The 21,974-nt window shown below is 39.1% G+C and overlaps 1 protein-coding gene across 1 annotated transcript; it reads right to left on the bottom strand.

Annotated features, from left to right (window-relative positions):
• Positions 1 to 187: 187 nt before the first annotated feature.
• si:ch211-150g13.3 (transmembrane protein 178B) lies at positions 188 to 17,130 on the bottom strand. Its single transcript, XM_012850664.3, has 4 exons — positions 16,418 to 17,130; positions 12,286 to 12,399; positions 4,746 to 4,883; positions 188 to 4,522 (listed from the first exon to the last, which is right to left on the bottom strand). The coding sequence occupies exons 1-4, from the start codon at positions 16,794 to 16,796 to the stop codon at positions 4,275 to 4,277; spliced, it is 879 nt and encodes a 292-aa protein (XP_012706118.1). The 5' UTR covers positions 16,797 to 17,130; the 3' UTR covers positions 188 to 4,274.
• Between the last annotated feature and the right edge of the window lie 4,844 nt (positions 17,131 to 21,974).

Raw genomic sequence — 21,974 nt, 5'->3', positions numbered from 1 at the left:
TTCTCCCCCCGACAATGCACAAAAAGACTTGAGAGGGCTGTGTGCGACTGTGTTTGAGTCCCAACAACACCTAATACTTGCAGCAAATAACCTGTACAAACAGCTAACTGTTTTTTCAGCAATGACTGTGTCAACGCACGCGAGTTTTGGGTTCAAACTCAAAACTGGAGGAACTCAAATCTTCTTGTTGCATTGTGTTCTGTTAATTTTCTTTGTAGCAATCACACACAAAAGTCTTCACATGTCATAGTCAGAGTTTTCTTATATATAGGAGCCTGAACCCTGAACACACACCATGGGAGGACGCTCCCTACATGCTCTGATCTCCCGTGTAAACCTTAGAAATAAAAAGCACATCCGCCTCACACTCCAGGCTCGCTGACCTTTACATGATGCAGCAAAGTGCAAAGATCTCACCACACACTGACGGTACAAGTTTCAGTCATGCGTTAGCTAATTTTCTCGTTAATGGCAATACTGGAAGGACTGAACATCACATAAAGTGCTGTTAACACACTATGACACCTTATTTTTTTTATATGAGTATTTTGACATAGCTGACAGAAGGATGATCAAGACTGATACCAGGCAATGAACACCTGACATTTATACTTGTATCATGAACCAACGATGAATGTCATTATATTTTTTTTCTTTAATGAATTTGTTCTAGTCAGTGAGAAACAGTAATAAACTCTTACAGAGATAGTTTTCTGTTAGTTCCTAATACCTGAAACGATCACTGGGGGAAATAAAAAATATGTCTCTTTTTCAGTTAAACAGAATTTTAAATCATTTTGGCTCGACATGACTTTCAGAGCTATTCACAATATTTAATCATATAATACACAAATACACAGTTTTGTAACACATGAGCTGTTAAGAAGCTTTACCCTCATTGCCAATTTAAATGAGCAACACCCCAAGAGTTTAAAACACCTTCTGTTCCCATTTTGTTGTTTGCAGAAATGCCATAAGAAAAGAGACATTTTCTACTCCATAACTATTGTTTCCAATAACACAAGCCATTAGGTACGGATGCTGTGCTTCCCAGCGAAGTTTTTAAACCAAGTAGCTGTGTGCAGTTTATACTGTCTGTGCTTTTTGTTTTAAAGAATATCAGATTCTAAAAGTTCACACAACAAATAATAATAAAAAAAAAACATGGGCGATAAAATATTTCCCGTATCTCTTGCAGGTTTCACATTTTAAAAGTTAGTACACATTAAAATTTTTATTTTCTTAATAGAAAATATATTTTACAGCTTGAGAAGGGATCTGTGAGACTGTCAGATATAGGTACCCCTCACCTCAGTCTTAAATGTGACACGGAATAACCGCTTCATTTCTGTTTTTTTGTGCATTTTCACAAATGTTAATATTTAAATGATAAAAAAAGAAGTTTTTTTTAAAAAGAACAGCTGCTCTATGTCTAATGTACGACGCCCTCCACACTTTTTGGCACCTCTGGTAAAGAAGTATAAAGTACATCTAAATCAGTTTTAAAATAAACCCACCATTTTTCAGCAGGAGGAAAAACCCATGCTAAGAAATCTATTTTTTGTTTGGTTTTGTACAAAATCATCAGTGGCACAATTATTGGCATTATTGGTAGAACTGCTCCTCTTTACCCCACCACAGGTTTTCTATAGGAATTAGGCCTGGGGACTGAGATGGTAAATGTAGCAATTTTCTAGTTGCTGGGCGCTCAAACAGCCACATTCTCCCAGTCACACTCAGATGGTCAAACACCAATATACAGATTGGTTGGCAACTTGGGATAAAATGCCTTGCCCAGGGGCAAATCAACACTTGACAAGGAGAAGCTGGACTTAAACCCACAACCTTATGATTGTAAGACAACTGCTGAGCCACAGCCTTTATGGTGGAAGAAGCCACAGCCCAACGTTTTTATGTCGGGGGCATCTTCTGTGTCTTGATTCTGCCACGTTTTGAACCGTTATCCTTCTGAAAGACAGGACTTTTTCTGGAGTTTCAAAGAGTTCCTCATCCCGTTCACTCAAGAGCCTTTGCAAGGGAAACAGGCCCACAGTTTCATCATGCCGAACAGAGGACATGAGGGGGTTTTCCACATACTTCCTTTGCTTCATGCCAGACACCCCTGGAGTGTAGCTGAAAAGCTCGATCTTGGTCTCATTCGTCCAAAGAACACAGTTCCAGGTAAAGCCCAGGTACCGTGTTGCAAACTTCACATGTTTACATATGTTTTGGTTGAAGAGAAAATCTTTTTTTTTTCTAGCATCACTCTGAGGTAAGCATGAAATGCCAATCTCAAACAGTGACATCATTTACCACCCTCCCCACTAAGGTGGCAAAATAAGCTGGGCTGCTTGTCCATCCTAATGGCTGGTGGCTAAATGAAATGGCCTTCAGTGTCACATCATGTTTATACCCCTGCTAAACATGAACAGTTTACTAACTAGTTCTAAAACCATCCAATGTCTGCATTTTATCTTTATTTGTCCGTTGGATCAATCGGTTTCTTAGCAAAGCAAGTTAGCCTATTATGCATATTTTCAGAGATTGGGAGGAAGATGGAGTACCTTTAGAAAACCTATGTGTGCACAAGAAGAACTCGCTAAGTCTATGGAGAAAGACCATGGCTTGTAGTTGATCCCAGGACTACTACTTGCAGCAAGGCAACAGTTCTAGCTGTGCAGCTCGATTCCCAAAACACTCAGATCAAACAAATGAAAAGAAATTAGATAAGAAAACCATAAGTTTTATAAAAACTTGTTAGGGGTACCAGTAAGTCCTTCGCAGTTGTAAAATAAAAGGAGAGAAAACAGGATTATTTCTCAGCATGGGATGCCCCCTCCTGCTAAATAAAAATACACAAATAAAGGTTAATTATTTTTTCTAAAATATTCAGTGCTACGATAAAATTTTTATTCTAAGACTTTTACAAATCTTTACAAGTAGGGTCAATAATTGCAAAGGGTGCAGTACATATGTATGATTGGGACCACTGCCCATTTCCTGCGTGTTTTCTGTGTTGCAGATGATATGAGGATATGTTTCCCTTCTTACATTGTTTGTAGGTACAGTATCATTTTAAGTAGGATAAGAAATCTTGAGCCTGGCGCTGCACCGATGCCCACCATTCTTGTTTTAGGAAACAGCTTAATGTGCACGAGTTCGGTGTTCGCAAAAGAGAATGCTGTCTGACCTTAAGATTAAAACTAAACAATGTACTTGAGCTCATAGTTTGGTTTCACAAGTTTCTTTTTGTCAGGTTATTATTAAGCTGTCACCAAGCAACTGGGCCTGCGTGAGCGGTAACATCAACAGTCAGAGCTCAGTAGCTGAAGTGTTTTTAGGCTCTTTTTTTTTTTCAAACTTACTTTTAACTTTCGAGCAAAACATTTTATATTGTTCAGGTTTCTGGGTTCGTAAGTCATCTGCAAGTTCTCAGCCTCATTTATCTTGAGGAGAGATCAAGTAAAATGTAAAAAAAAAAAAAAAAAAAAAAACGAATCTCTATTTTACAAAAACATCTGGCTCTATATAGAAGTGCATTTTTCTATTTAGTTTTGGACCCAAATCTTTGTGTGTGTGTGAGTTTTATCGTACTGATCACACAGTTATCTTTTTTTTTTTTTTTTTACAAGGTCGAACCTTATACAACAGACACATTTTTTTCACATCTGTTTTTGTGCTAAATGCGAGCAACAAAACGCCATTGTCAGTGCTTTTTTTTTTTCTTCCCATTACGAACGATGACACAGATCAGAGTTCTGGCAGGATGTTCTGGACTGATTTGTTGATCGATTTTTTTGGAGAATTTCTCTCAAGATCTCTCTAGAGGAACTGAGATGATATGTGTTTGCGTGCGTGTTTCCCTTGTAGGAGCGTGAGTGGCTTTATTTGTTTCAAAGAGCACCATTTTCAGAATAATTCTAGTCAGAGATATCTGTTCCCTTTAAAGAGCCAGAACATCAGTATCTCAGAAATCAAAACAGACAACAACAAAAGAAAAAGAAAAAGAAAAGGCCTTTGAAGCCGTTCCCCACTCATGAGCTGCTGTACAAGTTGTTCTTCATGTTCCTGAAGGTTCATCGAGGGGCTTGATGTGTGAAGTTTGTCTTTATGTCGCTGCTTTTCGTCACAGATCAGGCACACTGTACACTGAAAGGATATGGCCACGTTGAGGGTGTTGTGATACAGTGACTACACTAAAACTGTTTCAGAGTTAGACATGGAAAGGTGTGCTTTGTGCGTTTGGTGGGTCGGTCTCTATGCAACGCCTCCTGTCACACGGTTCCGTTCTCCTGCCTCGGTTTGTGGGCCGTCGTGCGAGCGGGCGTGCTCAGGGAGGGAGCCAGGGTGCAGAGGAAGCCAGCCAGCAATGTGAGGCCGAGGCCCCCCCAGGCACAAAACATGGACCAACCATAGCCATGGCTAATGTCTTCAGGGAGGCCATACATGTAGCGTGGGTAGCGGGACAACTCAAAGTTGATTCCAGCCACACATGTGCACAAAGAGATGATGCAACATGTTCCTGTGTGAGCAGAAGAGCACATCAGTGATTTAAAGGGACTCCTGATTGATGCTTAAATTCCTACATGCACTGCAGGGTCGTGTTACTGCGAGGCATTGATCTGCTATCTCACGTTAACCCAAATGCGCTCTCAGCCGCCACCAAATAAACACAGTAATTGGATGAAATCAGATTCCGTCTGCATGCAAGTGTGTGAATGTCTGCGTCTGTGCGTTTACAGTACCTCCCATGAGAAAGAGTAGGCCAGCTACATATTGCATGAGGTCATGCTGCTGGCAGCATCCCAGCACCCCAATGATCCAGCCGAAAAGAATGATGGACACGGCCATGCCCACAAAACCGGCCGTCATTCTTCTTAGGTCTGAAGGGATAGAAATATGTCAGAGTCAGCGTTGTCTTAGAGGTGATACAATCATGTCAAACACACTGAAACTCGGAGTGAACCTCGCAAACAAAAACGAGATCTTAAGATGTGGTTCTGAAATCACTGCATACAAAATAGTAATAAACTATTACTATATTGTTTTTTACAACATGCTGTGTTGCATATGGTCTCACACTAATCTTCTCTCATATATATATATATATATATATATATATATATATATATATATATATATATATATATATATATATATATATATATATATATATATATATATATATATATATATATATATATATATATATACTCAGCAACAAAACTGCATCTCTGCATCTTTATATGCAGTTTGTATAATGTCTCCAAGATAAAAGAGGATGTTTCAATTCTGTTTAGGCCCAATATTTTTAATATGCAGCCAAGTGTCAAGAGGCTGGTATAGGAAGATAGATCATTTTATTTTTTAAATGCAAACCAAAATATGCTGCAAAGCAAGATGTTGAGAAAAAGGGAAAAAAATAGGACCTTCTACTGAAAAAGTAAATTAAGACGAGGGTCTGCAACACAGCACATATATCACCAGGACTAAAAAGTTGTAGGAACAAGGTTTAAAACATGTGAAAACAGGAAGGAGGGAAAGTGAACAACGCAGAACCTCGAAGCAGGGCAAAAACTGAGTAAACACTGTAAAACGAATAACAATGAAAAGCTGAGTATACAAACATAATGTGAAATCACAGGCAAATCAAAAAGCTAAAATAAAAGCCTGAGCACACAAAGCATGAATCACTCTATCTGAGGCGAATAGGTGTCACCGCTTAAGCTAACATAGAAACTGTTTGACTCTGAGGAACCTACAGCACCTTGAGGAAAGTCAACACACACACACAGAGGAAGAATGTGCAAATCCAGGACTCCCCTGACACAGGAGATTAAAACGCACTTTCACCAATAAACAAAATGCTTCTCTGAGACGGATGGGATCTTATTCTATATGGTATTAACTAATTAAAAACAAAAATGAAGAGTTCAGTCCAACTCCAGCCTCTTTAATCTTTCAGGGGTTTTACTCTTATGATCTTTGGAAACACTATATTCATTCCTCAAATCTCTTCCTTTTTTTTCCATTAGTGGTGTTTTAATGTAGGCGACGCTTAAGAGCTAGCTCAAGTGGTCAACTTGAGCTGTGCTGCTGCTTTATGTGAGATTCTTCACGCACTCTGCAGAATATATGAAGCATACCAGTTACAATTTGGCCGATCTATTTAAGCTTCAAAGCATCCTGCTGCACTCTGCACATCATGTTCTGCTGCTGCCTGCCTGCCTGCCTGCCACCGCTGCCAGCTTTTGCTTGTTTCCTTTCAGCCCCTCCACCACCCTAGCATCCCCCTTGAGCTTTGAGGTCAGATATCCTCTCCTCACTCCCTGACATGCGGAGGACACGTTTAGGGAGTAGAGATCCGCTCATCCCTCCATGGCATGCCGAGTAGGATAGCCAAGGAGTGATGAGATAAGAGCCTAGATGCAAAAACTGACTTATTCTTTACTGCCTGTTATATATTTATTTAAACTTTTGTATGTTGGTTTTGTGATTTAATTATAATACGTTACATGACCCCCCCCCCCCCCCCCCCATCTGTGATCCTACAGGGAAGCATCTGCCAAAAAAACTGAAAACAGCTAGACAAAAGCAAAAATGCTTGAGGGGCATTATCATCTAGGGAACAATCCAAAGACAAAATACAGACAATTAATTGAAAAATAATTAATTCTCTAGATGTGCATAAATAAAAAGTAGAATTTATTTAACTGTGAAAGTCCTCATTTTATATCTGGGTCACTCCAGTCTTACACCAATCTCAAATTAACTCTTGCTTTAGCGCATCCCGCTCTCTTCAACCAGCTATGGTACGCCTCCATTCTGCAAGACCAAAAAAACACGTAGAGTCCAGCTACAGTCTACGAACTGTTGCAGATCGTTGTCCTCTTTAGCCATTTGCTTTCCCGCTTATTTATTTTCTTGTAAAAATTTCCTGTCATGATCATCCTTTAAATTCAGTCTATGATTCCACTGATGAATCAAGTACATGCATATTTAGCAAAACAGGGTTCTGGGCAGAACCGTTCCTTGGACTGCGCTCTGCTAAAGAGAGGTCTCAGATGTTGTTCCTGGAAAAACATGCAGTCACTCCTGGAGTTTTGGGGTCACGGCCCCAAGTGCATCCCTAACAACCGGCACTGCTGTGGCGATGAATCTCCACAACTTCTTTATTTCCTGTTTGAGCCCTTTGTATTTCCAAAGCTTCTTGTGGGTTAGCAATGTCTATCGCTACTGCTCTCTTTTTGGCTTGGTCTAGTGCCACGATGGTTGGTTAGCCCTCACCTGCTGGATCCAGCCAGATACTGGACTTGAATCTGATAGAGATTCTGTGAAGGGAGCCAAAGATTAGGGTGATGGCAAGGAGGCCTTCCAGCCTCCAAGATTTAGAGTTTGTCAACAAAGATAAATTGTCTCAGTACCCGTGGAAATGCACCAAAGAGGCTCATCAATTATAAGAATGGGTTTGATTGGTGTAATACCAACAAAGATTTTTCCATTGCTTATGAAAAATGCAACATGTAATTTTTAATAAAAGATGTAAATCTTTCAAAAGATGTTTGTCTTATTTTCATATCAGAAACAAACTTCTTGGCTTGAGTCAAATTAGTTGAAATCTTTGCCAGGGGTATGATTATTATTGGGCTCAACCGTAGCCATATAAAACCTGAAAGAATACATTTGCTATCAGATTTGAGCCACTGTACGGAGTTATGTGTTGTAAATTGTACTGGTATGGTTAAGGAATACTGTTTAAGATAGTGATATTTCAAATGATTTCACAGTGGTATTAAATATGCTTGTGATTTTATCAGGAAACAGCTGATCAATACTGAGAAACATTCTGCAGTAAAAGGGGCTGCACATTCTGCAAGGCGGAGCTTTTTCAGTAACAAAATATGCTCTGTTTAGCATCTGTTATATTCAGTGACCAAATCATCTCAGATTTCTGTCATGGACCCAAAAGCAGCAGGACTTTGCCTCTATAGGCTTTAAACACTTACTGTAATGTTAAGAAACAGTCATTGCAAGAAGATTGTACACCCGCAAATCTAGGGTTTTAATGCAAACATGATGTGAACTTTCCCAGGTTCCAAACTGATTTAAAGCTAACCATAAGTTTCCAAAACAACATGATTAAAACATGTGGTAACTAATTAAACAAAAATGAAGCGGAAAAAGGAAGTACGAACCAAAATCGAACATAAGTAAGACAAAACAATACAACTTTACGAATCTAATGGGAATGAATCTAATGTATAATGTCTCTGTTTCTTTTAATCATGATTGTATGACAGTAAATAAATATGTGCATATTCAGGCATTGCTCTATGCTGACTCTGGCCCTGTAAAAGCTATCAATTTTCCGTTTAAGCCACACACTCGCTGCATTTAGGCATCTAGACGTGTTGGAGACAACATTCTTAAGTTAAAATTAAGCACCTGAATGGGAAAAAAGGTGATTTAAGGAACCTAAACATAGCATGGTTGTTGGTGCCACATGGGCTGGTCTGAGTATGTCAGAAAATGCTGATCTACTGGGTCTTTCACGCACAACCATCTCCCAGGTTTACAGAGAATGGTCTGAAAAAGAGACAATATCAGGTTAGAGGAGAAGTGGCAGACTGAGTTGGGATCATAAAAGAGCAGAAGCAGCTTACATAAACATTCATTACAACCAGGTTATGCAGAATATCATCTCTGTAACCATGACACATTGTAGCTTGAAGCGCATGAGCTACAGCAGCAGCATAAAAACCGAATAATATATCAAATAATGATCAAAAAAACAATCTAACTTAAAACTTATGAACACCCTGCTATGAATATAGGAAATAAAACTAAAGCACGTGTTTTTTTTTTTTTAATATAAAATACTACTCTTTATAAGAGACTCAAGGTCTCTCTGTGGAGGTGAAGGGAGCAGGACAGTTCAAGTAGCTACTTCTCAAGAGCTACAGGTGCCTTCTCTGAAAAATGTCAGGAAACAGCTGGACAAGGCTTTGAAATCACATTTTTCACGAGTACAAAACATGAATGTATGTGTTAAGCACGGGGACGCTCAACACACTTGAAAACCCTTGAAAAAGCAAGTGTTTTCAGCTGTGCTGTATTGCTGAACCGAACAACGGCGGCGGGATTCCACAGACACTGACTTTACTCGTCTGTCGGATGCGGCGGGTCAGAAGAGAAGTGTGGCGGCTGCAGCGATTTACCCTGGCACCCGGCACTGCATGAGAGCCGAGTAGAGGAGGAGGAGGCAGAGGCAAGGCGGGGATTTGTGCACTGCACGGATCACGCCGGTGCAGAACTCTCACAAGAATTCAAATAAGTGCCCGTCAAATATCAGAACAGGTTTACAGGGACTTAATGGCAAAGACAGTATTTTTTTATTTTTAAATAACTGATGAGAAAAGAGCAGAAAAGGGTTCGTTTCTCATCCGGGGGGAAAGGGCAAATGCTTGAGCACCACTAGGGGCTCTATCTGTACACATGCCTGACTTGCAAGGCGAACCTAGGAAAATGGCCAGTGAGTGCATAATGGCTATCAGTGTCCCATAAAGCTGCTCGTTACAAGCCAGTCTCTGTCTCTCTCATCCATTGTGAAACATCACTTTACACATGAGAACCTTACAGAAAATCTAGCAAATATAGGGACACATATATACTATTCTGTCAAAAGCTACATACCGTATCTGCTCAGGGGAGCCCTTATTGTGCATCACTAACAACTCCACTGCTGCCTCACTTTTAGCTCACATTGGCTACATTACTTCTTCTGTTGCTTGTCCAGGTGTGTATGTCCTTTCGTTGCTTTATTAAATGATCATCCCACACGTATTATCTGCATCTCATCTAATCAACCTCTACTACCAACTTCATTGAGCAGAGCAACAGACAGATACTTGCAAAGAAGCGATTAATGTGCTTTGGGATAATGTATGAACTGTGATAGCAAGATGTGGGTGGGGAGTTGATGGGCTCTACTAAGTTGTGACTAACTAAAATATGTGGCTTTTGGCTGGTAACAGGAAAATGAATTGTGCTGTAGGTAATATAAACGAACCATGAAAACTGAAGAAGAAAAAAAACATCTAAAATCCTCTGAAGAAGTAATAAAAAAAACTGGTACTGGATAAGAATGAATAAGGACACTGCCACATTTGTTCCTGTTCAAAATAAGTAAAATCCCACAGAGATATACCAGGTCAACACGACGAGAACGTTGTTGATCAATTTTCTGAAGGGACTTCACCCAGCTTAAACCTCAGATGATTAGTTTGGAGAGCTCTCCACTGCTGTAGTGTTGAGGTCAAAAGAGATTTATGAGGCCTTCAGAAGGAAGACTGCAGCAGCTTGAGTCGGGTAAGAACTCTCAAGGGATTTGGAAATTAGCTATTTGACTTTATAGGAAAATAGTCTACAGGCAGAGCACATTCAAAACAAATGCTAAAATGCACGGGTCTGGCCATCAAAGCAAGTTCACCCCAAAACCGGACTTCAAGAGGCTAAGAGCAATCTACAAAAATCCTAGAAATGTCTCCATGCAGCCTACAGCAGGCTGTTGCTGCTGTTGATGAGAACATACTGTCCTCAGGAACCAGAAGGAGACTTCACAAGTGTAACCTACACAGAAGGTGTGCAAAAAGGACATTGTCTGATAACTATGTAAAGCACAAATCCCAAGTTAATGTTTCCCAGACAGAAAATCAGCAAAAATTATGCCAGCGTAGGATATGTTTGGTAAAAATCAAATATAGCATTCCAGAAAATAACTTTTAGAAACTGTGTAGCATGAAGGTGGAAGTGTTTTGGAGATGCTTTGTTGTAGCAAGACTTGGCCAGCTAACCATCATAGGATCTAGTAAGAATAAATGGATTTAATTGCTGTCAATTTTATAGATCAAATTCTTTGACTAACATTCGGTCAGCTCGGCTTCTGGTCATTCTTCCATGATGTGGCCTGTAGCATTTATTGCTCACCTTTTAAAGGTAAGTCACTGTTTAACTCGTACTCTTACATGGTTTCAAAGCTTTGCACTTCTTTTTGGGGTCTGCTCTGACGGGTGCTTCACCATCATGGAACCAATGGTTTATGGGCCGACTTGTGCGGCTTACAAACATTCTGCTATTAATATTTTAACATTTGTGTGACTTTATCCTGCTATAAACTACACATATTAATCTGAGACTTGTGCAATGATGTAGGTCTGAGCAACTTACGGCACTGACAAATTGGAGCGGTTCTGTAAACCTTTGTGTGAAATATGCCACATTCATTGCAGACTCTTTTCAAAAAAGCAGACATACGGATGGAAGGAAAATAATTACACCACACAGCGAGAGTGGCTACAAAACAGGTTTAGCAGAATGTCCATTTGTCATGCACAAATGCTGCCATACGGTTTCAACTTATCAATGCATAGCAGAGCTTCTAATTAAGGTGTCCAAAGAAATCTCATTTATTCATGGGTGTACCTGTGTGTGATAGCACCCAGCCTGGTTGCAAAATCTTAAACTGTAACTAAAGGTTGAAGTAGTTTGCGACACCGTCTAAGAGGGTTTTTCTTGTGAGAGCATCGGATGACGATTTAGCCTTCTAATGAAAGCATTGTATGTAATAAAGCGTTCTCGCCCACCTTCATATTGATGCAGTGACAATAACACAGATCACAGTTTCTCTCCGTTCATGAAGTAGTTTTCTTTTTGTCTCATGTCTTCACTAGAACAAGCCGCATGTACTCATCCCACCACATTTCTTATTCTATATATTAAGTGCGTATCGCTGCCAATCACACAAGCTACAGATGCTGCATACATCAGCGAGCAAATTGGGTCTCCGCAACTTCCCTGACAAATGGACTGAGATAATCAGCGAATGAATAATTGACCTTCTGATTGGAGGATGACTGATTTATTGCCTGAGCAGCAGCTAACCACTAATTACTACAGTCGCCGCTGTTGCTGTGTAATGGCGGCAAACTGTCAGGCTATAAATAATGTTTAGGACAATTGTGAATGGGAGGCAGTAAATATGCTTTAATACACTGTAAAATACGCCAATTTAAACGTTGGCAGCAGATTGGTTTGATTGACAACAACTTAGAAAGAATGTCTTTAACAAATATGTGCAATGCCAAACTTTTGAGAGCTGTACCAAATCATCCATCGTTATGGCTTAAAAAACATGGATTCCATATTTCACTAAGCTTAAACTCAAACACTGGAAAGCCCAGATGATTAAAAGAGACAAAACAGACAGAGAAAGAGTCTCTGACTTACGGAGAGCATGCCACTCGTCCTGCCGTATGGTCTTTGTGATGTTGATGGGTAGATTCCTGGGAAGGATGGACGAGGAGTAGTGATACTTGACTGGGGTGCATCTTTGAATTATTCCTGGTAATCAGACAGAATGAAAAAGACAGTCATAACTGGAGCAGTAAGATTAGTTTAAGGAGTTAATGAAGTCAGAATTGCATTTTAAACCTTTGCTGTGTTTTTTCTGGGATAATGCGATGACATGCGCACAGGCAAGGCATTTATTTTTCACCCTGTCTGAGTTTTAATTTTCTGAGCTGGCCTTTTTAACCTTGTTTTTCCCTACCCTAGCATAGTAATTAAGGAGGGATTAGGAAACAATGTGGTATATGGATTGTACTCCAAAAGGTCTCGTATTGAAATTTTCTGATTTAAAGTGAATCTCATCATATTTTTGCATACATTTGGCTTTTCAGACTCCATCTCTATAATCCAGCTCTGACTATTTCCGGCAGTCTCTGTGCAAAGCAACACTTTATACACTGAAATATGGACCTATCTATGCAAACAAACTGCAGTTTCTTGTATAGGTCAAAAAGACATAAAACAAGCTCCACAATTTCTTTAAAAATACCACAATTCAGACCCTTTTCTGTCAGAACCATAGCCCTACAATTTCAGTAGAGGTACAGCTCTTTTGTTTATGTCTAGGATCGTCAAGGTCTCATGTGATAGCGTTTTGGTACTGATATCCAAGGCTACAACTCGGTACTGTTATTTCACCTCAAGACGCTTTTAAATCTATTCTCCAAACACAATTTGCTAAAAGTGAAACAAAAAAATTGGTTAATAACCCATTAATAGGATCAATCTAACATGCTTCAAGAGCAGCTGTTGAGCAGCTGTCTCTGTTGTAGGGATTTTTAAGGTGAAGTTCTGTTAGATTTCATCTGCAGCCAGTGTCTTTCCTGTAGCAAGCAGCTGTCTGAACAATCTCTGTTTGGAGAAGCAGAAAGTAGTTCTGAACAAAGTCAAGCTCAGTGTTGGAGCAAGGCCATTTCAATCTGATATCTGGTGTTGAATATAAAGATTTTATATATAAAAAGTCTGTAGTTATTTACATTGTAGCTGTGTGGTCTCTTAGCAGTGTTCCAACTGATAAAAGGTAGCAATTAGAGCTATATCATACAGGCGGAAGACAGTCTTTAGACTTTTTGACAAAGCTGTTCTGCAAAAGTGCCACAAAGACAAGCCTGTCACTTATCAGCCAACAGAAGCAGCCATGTCCCATCATGACGTGTGCTAATGTAAATAAAGCCGACATCACAAAACTAGCAACTGACAACAGAATTGCTGGCTATAAAAGAGTGTTGTTTTCACTCCCCCCTCACTTCATATCTACTCCCAAACTCAGATCTGACACCGACTATGCTGGTGGCCCTGAAAGCATAACAGGAGCAAACCGACTTCTATGAACTTCATAACCTTGGTCTATGCACAAGTCACAGAGAGACAGAAATAACGGTTGGGTTTTGTTTTGCAAAAATGACTATTTACTGCTGGTAACTGGCTTAATTTTGAGCTACAATTAAAAAAAAAAGTCATAAGTATAGAACTAACTGGAGACTCTGTTGCATTTTTTTCAGTAAAGTAACAATATAACCACTTCAAAATCATCAATCTTCATGTTTAGAAATGTTGAGTAAGATTGTGCCCATATTTAAAAATAAAGCATGTTTAAATTACTTATATGTTTTAATATTTTGAGAACCTAGTTTCCCAGCTGAGCCTAAATGCAGCATACTGTTGGGAAAATCCCCTCTCAGCAAAGAACATTCTTTCAATTTCCATCAGCTGGAATGTGTGCTCTGACATAAAGTTTTGGTTCGGTCCACCTTTCTTTCACCACTGTTGCTGCATGAGAAACATTAATGTTCAAAAATACCAGCGTTTAGTGACAGCTGGGAGTCCTCTCTTTGTTTTAGTGTCACTTTTTTACAATTGCGCAACAGAAAGTTGCATTGCACACTTTAAAAAGCAAGATTCTTTATTGTCATTGTGTACAAGTAATGAGATTTTGGTCAGACAACAGCTTAGAATTAACATATAACACACAGACACAAATCAAAGACAGAAACGTCCAAGTTGAATACCCCGACAACACCTCCTGAGAGGCTAAACAGTGTGCAAATAGCCAGCCCTGAACGTCTGATAAGATTTAAATGTTCAAGTAAAAAATAAGTAAAATAATGTGCAATTCAATGTACCAGACAACCACTCCCTGAGAAGTTAAAAGTGTACAAATAGGTATTAGCATCAATTGAAAAATTCAAGTTAATTGAAATATTCAAATAAATACACAAGTTAAAGAACTGTGTAATTTTTATAGATGTCCAAACAAACACTCCATAGAAGCTAAAAACGTGCAAATAGACATCAGCATGCGTGAAACATTGTAAATAATTCTTAATTGGACCAAGAACCTGTGGAACCAGCAGTATAAAAAGACTGTAAACTGAGCTGGTGGTCTATTTGATTTTCAGCAGGGGATGATTGTCTTCATTTTGAGCTTTAGTTCTTCACATAAACATTCTGCAAAGCTACAAAGCTATGTTGTTTGGTACATGTGCAAGCCAAGCTTACAGGGCCGTATCTGTTATTTTCAGTATGAAGGCATGTACCCCTACTGGCAAGACTATGAAAAATATTTTCAGTGACCCCCGAAAGTAAGACCCAATTTTTAAGATCTTAGTTTAAAACAATAAGCAAAAATTAATAAATACTTTTGACCGCCTGGGTCATCAATGATTGCTGCTGGGTTGTCATGGGAAATATTTTAAAATCTCTGTGTTTATTTTTACGAAGACTGGTCTGAATTTAAATTATTAAATCTACAAAGAAGTGTGTGCTCTCTTACAATTTCAGTCAGAACAGAGTTCAGAGAAATTTTAATTATTACAAAGTCTACATTAAAAATATTCACAATAAATTACTTTTTTTCAATACATCTCAGTGAATAATAAGAGAGATTTTCTGCTTTGTATCTTTCTTTGTTCAATTTCTAACCAGATTTTGGTAAATGGTATAAACAGAGACCAGTGATAGGGGTATTAATTGTATCTTTAAATACATTTTTTACCTGGTGAAAACTAAAATGAAACACGATAATCCTTATAGCAGCACTACTAATTTACTGTTAGCAGTGCTGCTATTTTCACTTAACAACTCAAACATGAAATTAGTGAAAAGTGAATCAGACACAGCTTTCTAATCTTGGAAATTGGATTTGACCACATGAAACATTTACATCCGGCACCTTTAAAACCACCATAAATATTTTAGCATGTTTAAAACTGATTCCAATTTTTAATCTGGAACTCTTCAGTGAATTCATGGAGATTAGTGTTATACTAAAAAAGCAGACACAAAGTTGTGAGTTAATTCAAGCTTCCAGGACTAAGAAAGACGGACATGCAGCTGACACTTTACAGAATGAGTTGATGTGAGAGATAATATTCTTCATTGTGTTATTTGGGCTGTTTTAAGGTCAGTTGTTTTAAAGGCTGTTTTAAGGATGATAACTTTTAACAGCTGTTGTTACTAGATATGACAGTCCTTTTTGAGCGTATGCTCAGTTTTTGCAACTCTGGCCACATTCGAATGGGGCATCATTGGGTTAGAAGAGGCACTGCAAGAAAAGCTTGACAATAAATTTTATCTCATGTATTGGAATCCAAAAGGTAAACAGAATCAGGTTCCAGTACATTTTAAATCAGACCCACTATCTGTGTGCATACATACATACATACATACATACACATATATATATATATATATATATATATATATATAATATATATATATATAGATATATATATATATATATATATATATATATATATATATATATATATATATATATATATATATATATATATATATATATATATATATATATATAGTTAAAGGCGTTGTGATTCTGACAGGATAGTTCTTTCAGCACCATGGAGAGAGAATACGCCAGCTAATACTTCAAATTTCACATTACTGCATCTGGACCGCTCTGTGTTTTCTGTCAGCTTAGGAGTGAGCTCATCGCCGAGGATCACGGCCTGCTGCACACCAGCCGCCAGGTCTCCATCCCCCCTGTGTTTACCTTTGTAGATAAGGTCCTCGGTCTCCAGGTCGAACCCTTCCCGGTGACACTTCCTCCAAAGCCCGGAGACGGTAGAGTTGAACTGTCGGTTGCAGTGAGACTCCATGGCAGAAGCCGCGGGCAGAAAGTGCCGCTTCCCCCTGACGAGAGGAGCAGCATCTGGGCCGCGCTTTGGAGGCATCTGGAGGGGGAGGTTGTGGTTTGAAATGTAGATGTAACCGGGATCGTTTCGCTTGTTGGCATAGTTTTTGCACCTCTCCCGGTGTCTCCTGGCGTCGGTCTCGTACCAGTAGTCGGTGCAGATCGCCATGGCGAGGAGACCCAGCGCGCAGAAAGCCAAGAAAAGCCCTGCGCTGGTTAATATTTTCATAGCGGCCATCTTCCTTTGCTCGGTGGAGAGCCCAAACAGTGGCGAGAAGGTTCCTCCGTGGCGGTGGTGGTTTTGCTGGTACCGGCGTGAAACAAATTCACGACGGCACTCAGATCTTCCTGCAGTCCTGCACTGGGAGCATGATGCTGCAAGGCCGGAGCGGGGTGGACGGGATGCTGCGGTCTATTGTCGTGGTGCCCGGCGCCTGAAATGTTGTTCCCACCATCTGTTATGGTACAGGAGGAGGAGAGAGGATGGATGGCGACCAACGCTGTGAGGAGGAGGCAGGGGCAGGGATGTAGTTGCGCTGTCTCTCCTCCAGGTTGCCGCGGGATGGGGAGCAGACAGAAATATGTGCTCCGTTTCAGGGGGGAGTGGTGACCATTTGTTATGCGTGAATGAGCATTCAGTGAATATGTAAAACCAAGGTGCATGTGGGGGTGTATGAATTTACAAATGAACTGTAAACCTATTTTGAAGTAGACGTTCGTGCGATTATAACAGCAACCAAACGAATGCTGTTTCATTAGTTTAAACTATTGAGATGGCATGTTTGTGTATTACAAAAAGGCAATAACATCAATTCACTTTGAACATCTTTATTTGAAAAACAGACATATGGGAAAAAAAAAACTCTATGAAATACAGGTCAGAAAAACACACCGGTCTCATTCTAAATTTTAAGTTAGTGCATTAAATGACAAATTTGAACCATGCTTTCTTTTTTTTCCCCAGGGTGACGTCAGAAAGTTCTTGCTCTTATTTATTTATTTTTCTTTTTTACTTAGGGATTTTGTGACAGTATTTGAGTAAGTCTTGTAATGTTGTGTACAGGTTTTTACATATTTGCTCAAAGGGACTGTCTTGTAAACGAGGCCTTGTGTTTCAATGAGACTACCTGTATAAATAAAGGAACTTTGATAAAGATTGACTAAAAATGGATGCATGAGTTAGAATTTGTTGGACATTTTCTTTGAGCCAAACAGATACAACTTACACGCTGAAATATATGCATATATGAACAAAATTAGGAGAATAGTGCCCAACCTTAACCAGTTGTTCCTCAACCATACAGTTTTTAGAAATCAACAATGTACTGGCATGATTCTGGCCCCGTTTCTTAGAAACGATAAAAATCAGTTAAATATGTAAATTTCCTAATTGGGAGCTGGGTTTTAAAAAGTCTATACATTTCATAGGAGTTGATGTCTGGAGCATTGCTCTGTTCAAACACTTAATTGCTCTCAAGTTTACATAATCAAGCAATGTTTTTTCTTTGGTGAAGTTAAAGAACTTGACTTTTTGCAACGCATGAGTATCACCGTCAGTGAAACAGACTATAGATTATGATGCTAACACCACCGTGCTTGACAATTGGTATCCGAAACACTCTGTTTGTCATCGTGGCTAAATAGTTCAATCCTTGTTTCATCCAACCATAAAACCCTTTCTCTCGTCCTCAGCTGCAAATTTCAGCTGAGCATGAAGGTAAACACCCTCTCAGCCCATGAAGGCACTATGGATTGTAATGATAGGGATCCAGTATATTTATTTTTCTTTTAGACAAGATATATAGTGGATGCTGAGTTGTTCCGAAACAAAAGGGCATCTCTAAATTACTTTTTTCAAACTTGGTGTTGAAGCTGAGACCAGACAATTATTAACAGCTAAATAAAAAAAAGAATACTTTGTTGGTGGTTTCAAAAAGAGTGTAGTTTCTCTGAACTTACTCATGGATATTTATCTAAACATTAGAGGGGGTGTCATGTATATGTTTGAGCCTGTATGTATAATTTTCACCTTGTGTGAATTAGAGCAAAACCAAAGTAAATGTAAGCTAAATTAATGCAACATTCTTAGCCATACTGAACATTTGCGAAGATCTTCCTGGAACTATAATTGTTACAGCAAGGATGCTCTAAACAGCTCGCCCAGTTAAAAGATTTACTTTTTTTTTTTTTTTCTACATCGGGGAAAACAATCACATGATATGTACCCTGAAGCTTTTCATACTGAAAGCCTTAGAGCGATAGTTATTTGCACACATGAACGAAACTCATTTTCAGCCGATGCTCATTTTGCTTTAAGGAAGTCACACTTTGTCATTTTTTAAAGACGCTTTGTGTCAGCTAACAGTTTTGAGTGGTACGCTTCTCTCAGGTTTATCTTTGTGTCTTAGCTTTCTTTGTTGTAGGTCTGATTATTATTCTTATTCTTTGTTCTGCACTAGTCCAATTACATCTTTTTTTCACGACAGATTGCAGATTATGCCAAGAAAATTGCTTTTTTTTTTGTTTGTTTTTTTAAATAGTGCTATGATTACAATGTTTCAACACCACAAACGTTTGTATGTCAAATTGTCAGTTGTTCATCTTTTGTGGCAAAAAATCTGAAGTTCTTTGTTCTATATACATAATTTATTGAGCATAGCTCCTCAATAACTGGTTAAAATTAGGTGGCTTATTAAACTAATAAATATATTTGACCCAAATTAGTCAGACACAGGGCTGTATTAATTAGTAGATAAGCAGTTAATGTCCAAAGGAAAACTTTTGAAGACTATCAGAGTTTGAGAAACTGCTTAAAACCATCTAAGAAGATAATGAAAACCTGTCCATTTCTGCACCGGAATAAAGCAGCAGCAACAAAAGAACTGAACTTATATAGCAGCGTTCTAGTCATGCCGACCACTCAAAGCCCTTTACATTGCAGCCAAATTCATCCAATCACTAATGTGCAAACATTCATACACTGATATGCAAATCAATAGGCACCTTGGGGTTAGGTGCCTTTCTATAAGCTAGCTATAATATAGAGATATAGTATATAGTATATATAATATAGAGATAGCTATAATCGAACCACAACTTCCATATTGCAAGACGACTACTTTTCCTTTATCACGCTGTGGGAGGAGCTTTTCTTCGGGAGGGACAGGAAAGCCACTCAGAGTTGATAGGAGAATGGATGATGCTAAATGCAGTCCCAGGAGAAAACCCTGTTGAGGCTGCAAAAGACTTGAGGCTGGGATGGATGGTCACCTACCAGGGCCACTCTAAAAATACAGCCAGAGCTAAAATGGCATTGTTTAGATAAAAAAAGAATCCAGGTGTTAGAACAATCTAGTTCAAAGTTTAGACCCAAACACAATTCATTTGTAGCAAGGCAAGAAAATTAATGCTCACCAACTATTTCCATTCAATGTAACTGAGCTCGAGGTATTTTGTAAAGAATAATGGGCAAAAAATGAATTCTGTAGATGTGCAAAACTGGTAGACATGCTACCAAAGACTCGCAGCTTTAATTGCTGAAAATGAAATTCCAATGAATACATTGTTTGCGACATGAGGAACTGAAAAGGTTCAAGGGGTATGAAATCTTTTTAAAGCACTGTAAAAACAGTTGTTTACACAACTTCAGCGGTGGACATCCAGCTCTGTTAAGTGCAGCCAGTTTGGTAAATTACAAAGGCTTACCTTTTTTGTATTGTATGACAACAGTCAAGCTTTATTTACCCTTTCTCATTTGTGTTTCTGATTCTGTATAACAGAATGTACACAAGTTTAAAATGTGGGTGAATTCTTATGCGGATTTGCAAATTTAGTTTGTCAAAATATACCCAGGCGTCTGTTGATCTGAGCAAAACGTTAAGCAGTTAGCACCTGGAGAGGTAATCCTGTTTACGCTTGCATGTTTTGTGATACGGCTGCAAGTACCAAAGTGTTCCTGTTGGTAGCAAGCTACAGGATCCTGGCGATGAATGGGTCTACTGTATTTTTTCAGTACTCCTGGCTGTCTGTTCTGGTCATGACTTACATAAGCTGATTGAGTACCACATAGAAATTCTCGAAAAAACAATCTTGTTAAACTGCAACAACATGCCAGTCTAACGTAAATCTGGACTCTTGGGCTAAACTGTGACGCTGTAAGAAGGGGAACGTACCATCTGCCTCTGCGTTTCTGTCTTTTGCTGCAGCGTATGCGGCAATGGTTGTTTTTATGGGCTGTGACTGAAGAAGGCTCCCACAGATTTTAAGCTGCTCAAAGCCTGATGACTAAGGAAGGCGACCTGCTGCTGAGTCGTTATGGCATTATAAGCTTGCCAAATGCACTGCTGAAACTGGAAATGTGTGAACACAGTCATTGACCCCTCCCCCCTTACTTCCATATGACAATTTATCACCCTTTGCTGTAGATTATTCTCACCATGAACATGTTTATGCAGAAAGGTTTAACACCCTGAGCTACCTGTGCATCCTAATATAAATCCATCCACCCATTTATTAGCCAAAATCGATCATTGTCATCAAGGGTAAGCTGCTGATCTACAGCTATAAAGGAGATAGAGACGGCATACACCCTGGACAGGTCACCAGTTCATTAAAGGGCAGCACAGATAAACGGGACAAATAACCACTCACACACACTCTCTTGCACTTCAGGGGGATTTAGGATGACCTGCTAACATAACACACATGTCGGTGGGTGGTGGGAGAAAGCTGGTATACGCGGACAGAACCCACGCATGTACAGCAAGAACATGCAAACTCTGCAGAAAGAAACCAGAAGGGATTTGAGTGCACAAACTTCTTCCTGCGAGGCAGCTGGGCTAGCAACCGCAGCCCTGCATACAAACCTACAAACACAAGAATTTAGATCTGCCATCAATGCAACGAGCATTACCTAATCACAATGGTCGAAAAACACTAATGCTCAAATTCCACACTTTGTCAGATGACTTTTAACATTTTCAGCAGCTTTTTTACATTATGAATAAAAATGTTTAGTAAAAATTCACTGAAAATATTCTGATGAGGTTTCAGGCTTGAAATACGAAGTATATAAAAATTACAGCCTGTATAATGGATGGGAAAAAAAAAAAAAACTAAAAAGGATGGATTGATAGACAAACAGATGGAAGGACAAATGTGTGCAACATGGACGGATGGGAAAAAAAACTGTTGAATGAGTGCTGGAATAAATAACACATAAATAGATGGACCATTTAGGCAGTGGAACAGGGAATAAAGTCTGTAATTGGAATATATTTACGCTGAAACATTTTCATTTGAAATCTTTCACAGGACCTGGACATTTCTTTTTGGGGTATATTTTTTCCAGATCTTTTAAAACTGCAGTTGTTTGTGTCGCTCTGTCTGGAAAATAAACACCCATCCTTTCACACAG

Source organism: Fundulus heteroclitus, unplaced genomic scaffold, assembly GCF_011125445.2.
Source record: "Fundulus heteroclitus isolate FHET01 unplaced genomic scaffold, MU-UCD_Fhet_4.1 scaffold_38, whole genome shotgun sequence".
Lineage (NCBI taxonomy): Eukaryota > Metazoa > Chordata > Actinopteri > Cyprinodontiformes > Fundulidae > Fundulus > Fundulus heteroclitus.
This window is presented reverse-complemented; position numbering and strand designations above follow the sequence as displayed.